Source organism: Nansenia antarctica (genome assembly GCF_963989245.1).
Source record: "Nansenia antarctica genome assembly, chromosome: 5".
In the NCBI taxonomy this organism is placed as follows: Eukaryota; Metazoa; Chordata; class Actinopteri; order Argentiniformes; family Microstomatidae; genus Nansenia; species Nansenia antarctica.
This window is the reverse complement of record NC_137690.1, coordinates 35,727,973-35,742,275: the sequence shown is the minus strand read 5'-3', so window position 1 is coordinate 35,742,275 and position 14,303 is coordinate 35,727,973. Positions and strand designations below refer to the sequence as shown.

The window sequence follows — 14,303 nt, the reverse complement described above, 5'->3', positions numbered from 1 at the left end:
TGACCGAGGGGTGGCGGGAGACACAGCTGTTGGTGTAAAGGGAGAATAGTGCTGGAGACAGGACGCAGCCCTGCGGGGAGCCCGTGCTGGTGGACCTGGAGCTGGAAATGCTCTTCCCCAGCTTCACCCGCTGAGACCTGTCAGTCAGGAAGTCCGTGATCCACCTGCAGGTGGAGACCGGCACCTGCAGCAGGGATAGCTGGTGCTCCAGGATGTGTGGGAGGATCGTGTTGAAGGCCGAGCTGAAGTCCACGAACAGGATCCTGGCGTAGTTGCCTGCAGTGTCTAGGTGTTCTAGTACGTAGTGCAGAGCCATGTTCACGGCGTCCTCCGTGGATCTATTGGCTCTGTACGCGAACTGGTCGGCGCTCAAACAGCAAGCCGAGTTTTTGGATAATGCCAAGGTTTTCGCACCTGTACCCACCTCACAGCATGGGCTACCCCAGTCATATATGCCACCCTGCCTGCGGACGGCGGAGTACGTGTTCATCCGACATGACGCCCACCGAGGGCCATTTCAACAGCCCTATGACGGACCGTTTCAGGTTCTGGAGGCTGGAGACAAGGCTTTTCTGGTGGACATCGGGGGTAAGCCAGATTACATTTCAGATTACATTTCAGCGGACAATACTATGATGTATGATGTACATAATTCACCTGTGTGTTTGGTTATGGGGAATTGTGTGCGGGCACTTTAACGCCGGTCACTGGGGTGTGACGTATGGGGGTTACAGGTAACATTTAAGGAAGTGTTGTATGTTGCTATGGGCGCTATGTCATCAGTTAAATAAATGCCGACACGGTCGGCTTTATACTGGCACCAAGTCTCCGTTTCGTTTGTACGCTCCAACTCCTACAACCCTGTAAAAAGCTCACCCTGTAAAAAGCTCAACCTTTTGACAGTGCACTGTAATAAGTTCAATACAACCAACATAATGGAGCTCCACCAGCCAGGTCTTACCAGCTTGCCACAGAGGATGCCGCAGGTCTCTACAGAGCGGCTGGTGTTGGCGTCTGCCAGCCTCAGGAAGCTCCTGCACAACTCAGCAGGCACTGCCAGCTGACGGAGGGCATCGTCCATGGTGTCTAGATGAAGAGACACAAACAAATAAGAAACAATGAAAACTAAGGAAGAGGGGAAAATTCAAGGGTGAAAGCTAACACAAAAGTCATCTGACGTTTGCCCTTGCAAGCACATACATCATATGACCCTCTTTGTGTTCGCACTGCAATCGAGACTGAATCGCTCTCAACAGGCGAGGCAACGCGCTCTCAACGAGGCAACGCGCTTGCAAAACAGTTTTGTGATTGGTCAAAATTTCGCGGGACATTTGGATTTCAGGAAATCACTCTTCTCTCTCTCTCTTAGCCCATCGCCGGTGCCTTTAATCCCGTATCCTAATCGAAAATGCAACATCATCAGCGACGACTGTGGGTTATTGCTTTTACTGCTGTTCTCTGGTTCATGTTCTTATACCAGTGCTCAGTATACAAGTATTTTATATAGGGCTGCAACTAACGATTATTTTGGTAGTCGACTAATCTGTCGATTATTTTTTCAATTAGTCGTGTGGCTTTTTGCTGCGCGTAAATGGCGACGCAGAAGCATAAATCCGGCTTAACTAGCTATCTAACCTAACGTTACGCCAAGCTACAGCTGCTCACAGAGCTAGTTGATTGGCTAGCTAGCATTGCTGGCTAGACTACAGACAGCTCCCGTTAGTAGGCTACGCTTGGTGCTGTTTATCTTACAGACAGCTCGCTGGTGGACTCAACATAATTGAAATAGCATTCACTTATCAAGCATCATTCATGATCATCCACCATGACTACCTGGTATTTTAATAGCGACCACCCCTCACTTCATTTCATCTCGCGTTCTCCTGGCTTCAACATGGAAAACCCCTGCTACGTAACGTTACATACAAGCGCCTCTGTCTGTCACACGCGTGCCACAGGGCAAATAAATTAATAGCACAAACGCTCATAGCATGTACAGCCCTGTCCATGAGACGTTGTTTTCCAACATGTAACAGTAAAGCTAACATAAACATTACGACCCTAACAATATAACGTTAGCCAGTTGGCTAACAACGTTAGCTAAAACTTACCCAGCTGATTCTTGCATGGCTCCCGTTTAAAAAAATAATAATACGATGCGTCGACACTAAAATTCCACGTCGACGAGTTTTTATGATCGACGTCGTCGATTATGTCGACTAATCGTTGCAGCCCTATATTTTAATGAACATTCGTAATGTAGTCTCTGATGTTCATGGTCAACTAAATCAGCCTATTTTGTGAAACAAATAATGTTCCCGCTAATGGGTTAACCAGGCAGCCTCGCACCTAACGCTAGCTTCGAACTATTCATAGCATAAACGTTGATAAATGTCATAAACGACACAGTATTGGCAGGGGGAAAGAAGGGGAGTCGAATTTTTATTGACAACGGATTTACATGCTGGAAAAACATGCAGCTAAAATTCAGGGAACATTTGGACAATAAGAGACACAAGGTGTGGTCGCATGGTCTAATTACAGGGCAAAATGCGCGGGGCAAAAATAATCTATTGCCTCTAAAATCATCACGAACAGAACGGCGGAGGTACGGGTAAACAGGGTTCATGTCGCTGTCATTAAAGGTAAGAATTGGTTTTCTTTAACTCAGCTGATGCATTACCTTGCTGTTGGATGTTTACCGAATCTGTCACACTGTGATTTTACTTGTGTAAACAGTTAGTGAGTAACGTTAGTCGGTTTTGTGCGTGTACTACTCCCATGTAGGCCTACTTCGTATTGATGAGCTGATGATCTTTCATTGTGTGTGTGTGTGTGTGTGTGTGTGTGTGTGTATGTATGTGTGTGTGTGTGTATGTATGTATGTGACTGTCTGTCACAAGTTTATATTCTATGGATGTTGTTCAGTGCTGTATGCGCGTTCCCGGTTCCATGTGTAAATGTCATTTTAAAAAATCTAAAGTACCGAATTAAGTACCGTTTCGGTACCGGTACCGTTTTTTTAAAGTATCGGTTAGGTACCGGTACCGGATAAAACCCAAACGATACCCAACCCTAGTCACATGTACAGTATATTATACGGTAACCGATGTTCAGTGCTGTATGCGCGTTCCGCATGTTCTGCTGCAGCTGTAGGATATCTTGGTATTTGATCACCTTCTATATAAAATCACCTGCCCTGCTTTATTGACTTAACCTCTATTTTAAAAAAAAATGTTTTTGCCACTCTCTAGTTTTTGGTGAAATTACGTCTTTGTTTTGAGCACTAGATTGATTGATTGATTATACTTTAATGTCCCCGAGGGGAAACTTGGCTTGGGCATGGTACTTTCATGCTTCAAGTGCAACAGAGACGATACATACAACATACAGTAGACAAAGTAAACAACAGGACAGCAGCAAACATTGAGTGACATTGGCAGCAGTTTCCACCTGGACATGGCATCATTTGGTATAAATATATATTGCACATAACCCTTCAAGTGGTGTTTTCGAATATTGCACATGGCCCTTCAAGTGGTGTCTAAGATAAAGTGCAGGTGCTGGTGATCATGTCCTAATCATCGTTTCTGCTTGAGCGAATTGATTAGTTTAATGGAGAATGGGACAAATGATACTTTTAAGAGCTTATAATTACATCTTGGCATACGAAGCCTTCTACCTAGGGGGAGAACTTCGTATTCTGTGGAGAGCGGATGTTGGGGGTCTGCGATGATCTTATTAGCCTTGTCCAGGACAGCTTTTTCATAAAGTTTATTTAGGATCACATAGTCTCTTTCACCTACAATTTTCATGGCTGTTTTGTGAATGCTGACTAGTCTGTTTTTTTGTTGTACAGTTAAGTTGCCAAACCACACAATTATTCCATATCTGATTACACTTTCAACAATGGACTGATAGAAAATTCTCATGATCTGCTTTCTCACCCCATAAAGTCTGAGTCGCCTCAGGTGATAAAGCCTCTGCTGTTGTTTGTTACATAAGCTGTCTATGTGTGTATTCCAGCAGAGATGGTTGTCTAATTGAATACCTAAGTACTTATAAGAGGGCACCTGGATGATTATTTGGTCTTTAACGACCACAGGCTCATGGTCAGTTACCTGCCTTGGGTCTAACACAACCTCCTGAGTTTTGGTGAGGTTTAAGATGAGATGGTTGCTGTCGCACCATTTAGTGAATATGTTAACTCATTGACTGCCAAAGACGCCAATTGGCGTCTTATCGAATAGTAACGTTGACTGCCAAAGACGCCAAACGGCGTCTTATAGATTTTTTTTTTTTTTTCCGCGGGGATCGCGTTATTGACATGTTCTACACCTAGCGAGTGAATTTCAGACTTGGGTGTAATGTATTTTGGTCCCAGATGGGGGCAGTAGTTCGATAAAAGCCTGGAGAAGGAAGTGGCTTGCTGTGGGTTGTAGTAATGGCGAAACGGATCAGGGTATGTGCCAAACGCGGCGCGGAGCATTGCGGCGCGGAGCATTGCGGAGCATCGCGGAGCAGCGTGGCCATCGCGCGACTCTTCAAACAGTTCAGAGTCGGATGATACAGAAAAAGTGCAGAAAAAAAATTAAAAAAAAGTTCTGCAGAAAAAGCTCGTTTTCTCTGTTTATTGGTCAAAATCAGGTGTTTTTGCTGAAACCACCCTATGTTCTACGGCCGATTTCTAAACACTCAAAGAGGCTAGAAACAAACTTTCTTTTTCTGATGAAAGAAGAGAGTCTAAAGTTTTGGTAGATATGTTCAATGTTTATGTAGTCCGAAAAGTCAATATTTGGTGGGTCTTCAAAGTTCAGCGAAAATGCCCCAAAAGTCTGGCAGTGTGGAGCTCTCCGCTCTGAACATGGCTGGCAGTCAAAGAGTTAATCTCATCATCGAGCACCGAGGGGTCTGTATCTTTATCAAGGAGACTTAGAATTGCAGTGTCGTCAGCATATTTTATAATATGGTTGCTTGGGTGGTTACTTTTACAGTCGTTGGTGTATACTGAGAAAAGATATGGGGACAGAACGCAACCTTGGGAGACACCTGTACTGCAGTGTTTAGTCACTGACAGTGTTCCATTGACTTTCACTTGCTGTTCTCTTTCTAACATGAAGGAATGGATCCATTTGATTAAAGTACTATTGACACCCATGTCTGAGCTTTCCTAAGAGCACGTGGGGTTGTACCGTATTAAAGGCGGAACTAAAATCAACAAACATAATTCGGGCATAGGCCTTTTTGTTCTCGAGGTGCTTGGATACATAATGTGTGATATAGAGAATAGCATCCTCTGTGCTACGGTTCTGTTTATAGGCAAATTGAAAAACATCTAGCAGTGGATCAATGTGTTTTCTAAGCAGAGACAGTACATATCGTTCAAAACATTTAATCACAATGGAATGCGCGTTTCATGCGCGTGCACGCGCAAAAAATGCGTGCGCACTACGCACGTGAAAACTCACCACCCCGCCACTATTGTGAAAAATCCTGGAGGACACACTGCCTTCCTTTTTGAAAAGTAAAAAAACAAGTCAGTTCAAAGTAAGGACAGGAGAAGGGAAAGTAAAAAAAGGGAAGACAGACGTATCGAAGTGGTAACGACTCACTGTTGCTGCCGTGGCTGACCAGGGACCCGGGCTTGAGCGAGCGGTCGAACTGAGGGGTGGCAGTGACGGGGTGGGGGTGGCCGTGGTGGACGGCATCCCCCGGGCTGTGTGGCGGGGTCGGGGACACAGCCGGAGGCGGCAGAGGGGGGCCGTGGACCCCCGGGATCAGAGGGGCGTCGGGCGGAGGGGTGCCCGGGGGGGCGGTGAACTCCTGGAGGACGCGCTGGCGCTCCTTCTCCAGCTCCTGGCGGCGGATCATCTCCTCGAAGGCGCTGAATTGCTCCTGCTCCCGTTGGCGGCGCTGCAGCTCGGCCACGCGCTCCCGCTCCGCGTCCAGGGCTCGCTGCTTCCCCTGCTGCTCCGCCAGCGCCTTCTCCTCCGCCTTCTACACACAGAGCACACACATGGGGATTCACCGCCTAACACCGTTTTAAAATGCTTGCCAAAAGCGGGCACAAATACTGAAATAACATTATTTGGGGGGAAATCACCCTGGAAGTTTGCAAACCCTTTGACCATAACTAAAGCCTGGTACACATATAAAGATAATCTGGCAGATTTTGGCCCGATTTCTCCCCTTTCCGACCAAGGACAGCAAACGGACGATTATCGGATGGCTCTAAAGATCATCCTACAAGAATATCCTGTGGTGTGAGGTGTGTTAAGAGTCCATTTCTCCCGACAATCTGCTCGGAAAATGGTCGGGGCCGACGATCGTAAATATTAGTGTTCGATATTTAAGACAGAAAATCCTCGGGTGTGTGGCCGAAACTGCCAATTTCCGAGTCCGATTGTGACGCTGATGGAATGTAGCCAATGAAGAAGCGACTTCTTCTTTTCGTTCTTCAGCACTTTATTTCGCCTGTCGCACATGGCTGCCTCTACAGGTCAGTCACGGTACTACTACCCTGATCACACAAGATTTCTGGCTTGGGGGACGAGACTCTAGACCAGCGATACTCAACCCGCGGCTCGCGAGCCGCATGCGGCTCCTTTAAGACGAGTTGCGGCTCTTTTAAGTCCCACTTAAAAAATAAAAAATAAAAAATAAAAAAATAAAACATTGTCAGCAGAATTTATCAACATTTCATTATCACTCACAAGTCACACATCAGTCTATTAAGCCGCGCCCCCCATCCCTCTGAACAACCAATCACAAATTATTTCAGGTTTCGCGCTCTGATTGCAGGTGCGCGAGATAATTGCTCCGTCACACTGGGAAGAGCTTACAGCACTATGCAACAATGGCGAAGGAATATAGGAAACGAAAATATGAAGAGGAATATCGAACATTTAAAGAGGACTGGGAACTCGAGTTTTTCTTCGTCTCCACCGGTTCGGGAAAATGCATCTGCCTGCTTTGTGACAACGTCATTTCACAATTTAAAAGGTCCAATTTGCAGCGCCATCACGACACAAAACACCCGAAGTTCAGTACCGACTTTCCGAAAGGCGGAGAGCTGAGGGCGGAAAAGCTGGCGAAACTCAAACAGAACCGAACTGCTCAAAAAAACGTATTCCACACTAATACGAGTGAAAGAGCGACAGAGACATCCTACAAAATCACACATGAACTGATGAAAAAGATGAAGCCATATACTGACGGAGAAATGGTGAAGGATTGCATACTGCTGGCTTTTTCAACGTTGTATCCTGAGAAAAAAGACCTGGAACGAGAGGCCAAAAAAATTCAACTGTCGGATTCTACTGTAGCTAGGAGGGCATCAGACATTTCAGAGAATATTGCACATACTCTTACGGACAAACTGTCATCCGCTGAGTTTGTCAGCCTTGCAATGGACGAAAGCTTGGATATCAATGACACGCCACAATTACTCATCTTTATCCGAGCGATCAACAGTAAGTTTGACATTACAGAAGAACTGCTTGACATGGTTTCACTGGAAAATGGAACAACGGGCATTGAAATAAAAAACGCAGTGCTGGAAACATTTAAAAAGTTTAACATTGGACCAGAAAAAATCGCAGCATTCACAACAGATGGTGCACCGGCGATGCTAGGTAAGAGGAACGGAGCCGTGGCTTTGCTGAAAGAAACGCTGAAAAACGGCGGGGTTGCTGCTGAGGGTATTTTCTCATACCATTGTATTGTGCATCAACAAGCCTTGTTTGCTAAGTTCAAATGTCTGAATGAAGTGATGGCAAATGTAATCGAAGTGGTTAATTATATCAGGGCCCGTGCAAGAAACCACTTAAATTTTAAACTGCTGTGTGAGGAGTTTGACACTCACTATGGAGATTTGGTGTTACACACCGAGATCAGATGGCTGTCTAAAGGACGTATGCTTGCACATTTCATGGACCTGCTTGAACCCCTGAAATCCTTCATTGTCGGCCAAGGGGAGACTTCCCGATTTTCCTTTTTGGATGATAAAGAGTGGGGGCTGTCTGTTGCGTTCCTGTGTGACATTACGCAGCACTTGAACGAACTTAATCTCAAGATGCAGGGAACAAACAAGACCGTGTATGAGCTCTACACGGCTGTCAGAGTATTTTCTGACAAACTGGATGTACTCGAACAAAGTGTCCGTGGTTCTGATTACCGTTTCTTCCCCACCGTGCAGAAAGTGATGGCGACGCATGCAGACGCTCTCCCGTCCTGTCAATCACAATTCTGTGACGTGCTAACTGAGCTCAAGCAAAACTACACATCAAGATTCCACGACTTCAAGGATCATAGCAATATTTTTCTACTTGTGAAAAACCCATTCCTGATTGAGGTCAATGAAATGAAGCAAATAAGCAACCAGCTCGGACTTGTGCAGCTTCAAATGGAGTTCGTGGAGTTAAAGAGCTCAGATGAACTTCAGCGTCAGTTTCGGATTACAGATGTCATGGACTTTTGGAAACTGGTGGGGCATCTACCAAATATCTCCAGACTGGCAAGACGCATCATCTCAATGTTTCCGTCCACATACCGGTGTGAAGCAGCATTCTCTGCGCTCTCAAAAATAAAATGTCGCAACCGAAACAGATTGAGTCTGCAGCACACAACAGAGGCCCTTCGGATCGCCGTTTCCAGTCCGACTTCAAATCACTTGTGCGGCAGAAGGAGTGTCAGAAATCACATTGAGTGTGAAGTAAGTACAACATTACTCTTCTGACAACCCCTGCTGTCTATAATCTGCTCTTATATTGACTGTGATTATCAGTAAACATGCTGTCTATTATCTGTTATGGGCAGTGATGATCAGTAAACATGCGGTCTGTTATCTGTTGTTATGGGCAGTGATGATCAGCAATGTGTGTTTTGTGGTTGCAGTGAAAATAATAAAATCACAGTTATTGCACTGTACATTATGCTTTTCATTCCTTAATAACATATTTGTTATATATCCGAACCTATTCTTGTTTATTTTCTCAGTCGTTTAATTATTTTTACCGTTGTTTGTTTTCTCTCCTCCACCAGTCCATTCCATCATCCCTGGACAGCCTGCCTGCCCTGCCTACCCTCCTGCCTGCCTAGCCTGCCTGCCCTGCCTACTCCTCCTGCCTAAGCCCCTGCCTGCCGACTACTCCCCCTGCCTGACCCCCGCTTGCCCTACGCCTACGACCATTCTCTGCCTAACCCCTTTAATAAATATCCTTTGTTATTACCCTAGTCTCTGTGTCCGTCTGTTCTGGGGTGCTGCCACATTTGACCGCTTGATTCAGGCCTAACAATATTACTATTATCCATATTCTCAAATGCATAATGGTTTCAGGGAGGAAAGGAGCGTTTTTGGATTGTGGCTCTTGCAAAAATATTTTTTCGGCAATGTGGCTCCTGATTAGGACAAGGTTGAGTACCACTGCTCTAGACTGTCGTAGGACAGATCTTTATGTATGTGGTGTAGGGGTGGGACAAAATATCGATACAGCGATTATCGTATCGTGGCGTCTTCGTTACTATTATCGTTTCACGTGGCAAAATATAGTTTTTTTCCGGTCAGACTTTAAAAAAAAGATGATCAAGTCTAAAGCACACAGAAGCCATTAAAAAGGTTTACTTTGAAAGTCTCACCCTGCATCTGATCCTGGTATTATAGAAGCAGTGTAGAAGCGAGGTAAAGGGGTACGCAAGCCAGTCTAGGGCTGCGTTCGTAAATTCACTCTGAGACAGGGGTCACACTGGGCTAACGTCATAAAGGGACCAAGTAATTTGATTGGACAAGAGGCATTCCATGAGTGCTGATCAGATTTCAAGAGCGAATTTACGAACGCAGCCTAGGACTAAACCACTTGCAAACTTGTTTTTTTCATAACACGAAACTCGAAGTTGTAAAGTACCCACTCGATATAATAAACAACTGTTTAACGATCACTAAATACTTATAATTTGTGGATTGGATTCACTATTCTTGTTTGCCATAGGCGACTGGTAAGAGATACTTTAGTAAATACTTTTGTTGTTCACGTGTTCGTGTTTGGGGTGTCTGTGTTCATCTAATTATGTGTAGTTATATGTCAATGTTCTATCAGCATGTTGTGATGTTATAAAAATTAAGAAGATAAATGGCGCAAAGCGGGGAAAAACTAATTTGACATCTTAAGTCTGGAATGATTATATTTCAAAACAAGGCTTCCCTTTAACTCCCCCAGGGCTACGACTATTACCAAGTCTATTGCTGGGTTTATTTGCAAGGACCGTCGCCTGTACAGTGTTGTGGAAAACTAAGGTTTCTGCCGAATGCTGCTAACACTGGAACCACGTTATGAAATACCAGTTAACACAGATATCGTGATGTATTGTTGATTAATTGTCTTACAATGTACCGATTATCGCAGAATCGATGTACCACAATACTATCGGTACGGGGGGGAAATATTGTAGTTATCGATACGTGAGTTACCTTGCAATTCCCACCCCTAATGTGGTGTGTTGTATTAGGAATATCGGAGCACACCACACACAATACGATAAAAAATGTTCAATCCATGATTTTTTATCTTCATGTGTGGGGTCTCTCTCAGATAGAAAATCTGTTAAGATTAAGAAAATCTTTATGTGTGTACCAGGCTTAAGGCCCAACATGTTCCACGAGGTTAGCTACCACTATTAACAGTGGCAGATTTCAGCGAAGCAGTTTACCTTTTTGAGGAGATACTGTGCGTGTTCTTGCTCATATCTCCTCAAGAGACCTTTCTTCAGCACCTCCGCTTGAGGAAAGGCAACCTCCTTCAACCGCTGTTGAAAAGAGCGTTGGGAAGCAATTAATCCACTTAATAAGAGTTTTGAGTCTTTGAGAACACAAGTCGACTACAAGTACTGTCGACCTACCTTTAAAGTGTCCTTCTTCTCCGGGATGTTAGCCGTCTTGTAATCTCGATGCTTGGGTAGCTTCTCAATGAAAAGCCTAGATAGAAACATAACACGATAATTATTAAATGTGTAACATTGGCTTTAGGATGGTAGTTCACTTACTCAAGGGCACACTAGTGGTGGTGTTCCCAGGTGGGACTTGACCTTCTGATCACCAGCCCAACTCACTATCCACAAGGTCACCACTACCCCGACAGTATGTAAAGTGTGTATCTTTGTTATTTAGCTATGTACAAAAGCCCACAAGCCCTCCGCAATATAGTGTACCCCAAAAAAGTACAAAAACATCACTTTTACTAAGTGCCCTACTATAGTGATTTGATGTTTTCAGATTCTGCATATAAAATGAATTGTTAGATGAGTTCTGCTGGGTCTTAGATGAGTTCTGCTGGGTCTTAGATGAGTTATGAGGGTTTCTGTCCTCAATTCTGAACATTAAGGTGTCCGACTGCCGACTGGAATAGTCTAACGGGGATCCTTGAGAAGCAGTTAGTTACTCTGCTGTAGTCTAGAGAAGCAGTTAGTTACTCTGCTGTAGTCTAGAGAAGCAGTTAGTTACTCTGCTGTAGTCCTGAGAAGCAGTTAGTTACTCTGCTGTAGTCTAGAGAAGCAGTTAGTTACTCTGCTGTAGTCTAGAGAAGCAGTTAGTTACTCTGCTGTAGTCTAGAGAAGCAGTTAGTTACTCTGCTGTAGTCTAGAGCAGTGTTTCTCAACCCTCTCCTCGGGGCGCCCCAGCCGCTCCACATATTTGATCTGATCCACCACCAGCTCACCTGATTCCACTAATCAAGTACAAACCATAATTGCTTTGTACTTGATTAGTGGAATCAGGTGAGCTGGTGGTGGAACAGATCAAATATGTGGTGCGGCTGGGGCGCCCCGAGGAGAGGGTTGAGAAACACTGGTCTAGAGAAGCAGTTAGTTACTCTGCTGTAGTCTAGAGAAGCAGTTAGTTACTCTGCTGTAGTCTAGAGAAGCAGTTAGTTACTCTGCTGTAGTCTAGAGAAGCAGTTAGTTACTCTGCTGTAGTCTAGAGAAGCAGTTAGTTACTCTGCTGTAGTCTAGAGAAGCAGTTAGTTACTCTGCTGTAGTCTAGAGAAGCAGTTAGTTACTCTGCTGTAGTCTAGAGAAGCAGTTAGTTACTCTGCCGTAGTCTTGAGAAACAGTTAGTTACTCTGCTGTAGTCTTAGAAGCAGTTACGTTACTCTGCTGTAGTCTTGAGACGCCCCAATAACCAGTTTTCACATTGCTCAGTCTTGTGACTCTCCCAAGTCGTTGACGCCACAAATTCTGGGTGTGTTTCAAAGTAGAGAAATAAAATTAAACATGACTTGACAAGAATCCAGTAATATGCCTACGCACAGCCTCAGAAGGACTACGGACTACCTAGACGGACGACCTAACCTTAAGCACACAGTCACTTTACTCAACACTACCTCTCACACCCACTGCAATACTCATGACATTCTACTTGTACTGTTTTATTTATTTTACTATTTGTACTAATTGTCTCCTGTCTTATTGTCCATTTGTCTCCCACAACTTGTAACTTGTCCAAATGACTTATCTTGCCTATTGCCTTATTGTCTTGTGCTGCAATGTCAGGAATCCAAAGCCTAAGAATTTCACTCTCTTACACTTGTGTAATGTAACATAACAATAATACGTGAAACATATAAGCCATATTAGTAGCAAAAAGGAAATGTTTTGCTGATAGAACATGAAATGATGTGCCCCGCTTACTCCACCAAGCCTATATTACTATATCGAGTTGAACAAGCAGGCTGCTGGAAGTAGCTAAAAAGTGAGACACTTAAAAAACCCACCTGGATGGCGCAAATAGAGATACAGTATCTAAAAACAAAAGGTGTCAAAATAGAGAACCATCCCGGTTAAAACCAGACATCACAGACTACCGTGTGTAATAGGGTTACTTCGTCATTTGATACCGTGGTACATCGTGGTACAACTCCATTCGCTTCCCATTAAATACCGCATCGATTTCAAAATTCTGATCCTCCCACAAGACATCCGCAACACTGACTCTCTTTCCACCTTCAAATCCTGCCTGAAAACCCACCTTTTTAAACTAGCGTATTTTTAACTGATAGTTGTTTTTAAATCTTTTGTTTTGTCTTGTTTGAATCACTGTTGGAATCTGTTGCTTGTTTTTAAATTATGCTTTGTAAGGTGTCCTTGAGTGCTTTGAAAGCGCCCATAAATAAAATGCATTATTATTATTATTATTATCATGACATCCAGCTGCTCCTTACGTGATGTACTTGTTGTAGAGGAGGAAGGCGTGCTCCGTGTTGCCCTCCTCCGTGTAGATGTGGGCCATGCGGATCATCTCCATGCCGGAGCGGAAGTAGCGGCGCGGGGGGACGTCGTCGTTGACATCCACAGAGCTGCCCTTCTTAGTCAGGGCGCGGACGCGCTGCTCCGGCAGGAGACTCACGTCCGTGTGGTCCCCCCCGCTCTTCGCCTCCCCCCTGCCCACCTGAAGGAGACTCACGTCAGTGGGGTCCGCCATGGTGCCCCAACTCTTCCTCCCTGCACACCTGAAGGGCGTTAGAGTTTACATTGTTATTCATCCATGAGATGGAGAAATTATGTTCATGACTGATGTTACAGTTCCATCGACAGGTTCATTAAAAAGTGCACATTGGTTAAAGCATCAACTGTGAATGGATTCAATAAAAAGGACCTCTCTTGGACCCTTAACACCTCTTCCTTGGTCAAAAAGGTGCAGCAGCGCCTATACTTCCTGAGGAGACTGAAGAAAGCCCAGCTGTCTACCATGATCCTGACCAACTTCTACCTCTGCACCATTGAGAGCATCCTCAACCAACACAGTGTGGTACGGCAACTGCACTGTGATTGACCAGAAGACCCAGCGCATCATCGGCACCAAACTCCCTTCATCCAGTCCCTCCAGGCAACCCGGTGTCGACAGAGGGCAGCAAGCATCATCAAGGACACCTCATACTCCAACCACGGACTGTTTAACCCCCTACCTTCTAAGAGACTCAGGAAGTACAGGAACCTCAGGTCCCGCACCAGCAGGCTGATCACTCAGAGCAATCACTCTGATAAACAATCCCCCCTCCACACACTCCGCTGAACTATTACTATGATCACTCTATACGTTTTGCACTACTGATGTTTACAATACGACCTTTGCACATACTGCACATCGCACATGTCTTTTGATTAGCTTATTTATAATTTTAGATCGATGCACATTAGATACTGTACATAAGCTACCACACTGTACAAGCCACATAACTGATGTTTACAATCCTACCTCTGCACATACCGTATATTGCATAGTTAACTGTCATCATTCTTGTTTTATTTATCATGTT

General features: G+C 44.7%; 1 protein-coding gene across 1 annotated transcript in view; it reads right to left on the bottom strand.

Annotated features, from left to right (window-relative positions):
• The window catches only part of LOC308158000 (STAM-binding protein-like A), a gene marked incomplete at its 5' end in the record, with an annotated part of 34,858 nt that extends 21,390 nt beyond the window's left edge, over positions 1 to 13,468 (bottom strand). Inside the window, 5 exons of the mRNA XM_080531593.1 lie at positions 962 to 1,086; positions 5,613 to 5,997; positions 10,705 to 10,800; positions 10,894 to 10,969; positions 13,209 to 13,468. Of these exons, the coding sequence (XP_080387719.1) occupies positions 962 to 1,086; positions 5,613 to 5,997; positions 10,705 to 10,800; positions 10,894 to 10,969; positions 13,209 to 13,468 (942 nt within the window). The remainder of the gene's footprint in view (positions 1 to 961; positions 1,087 to 5,612; positions 5,998 to 10,704; positions 10,801 to 10,893; positions 10,970 to 13,208) is intronic.
• Between the last annotated feature and the right edge of the window lie 835 nt (positions 13,469 to 14,303).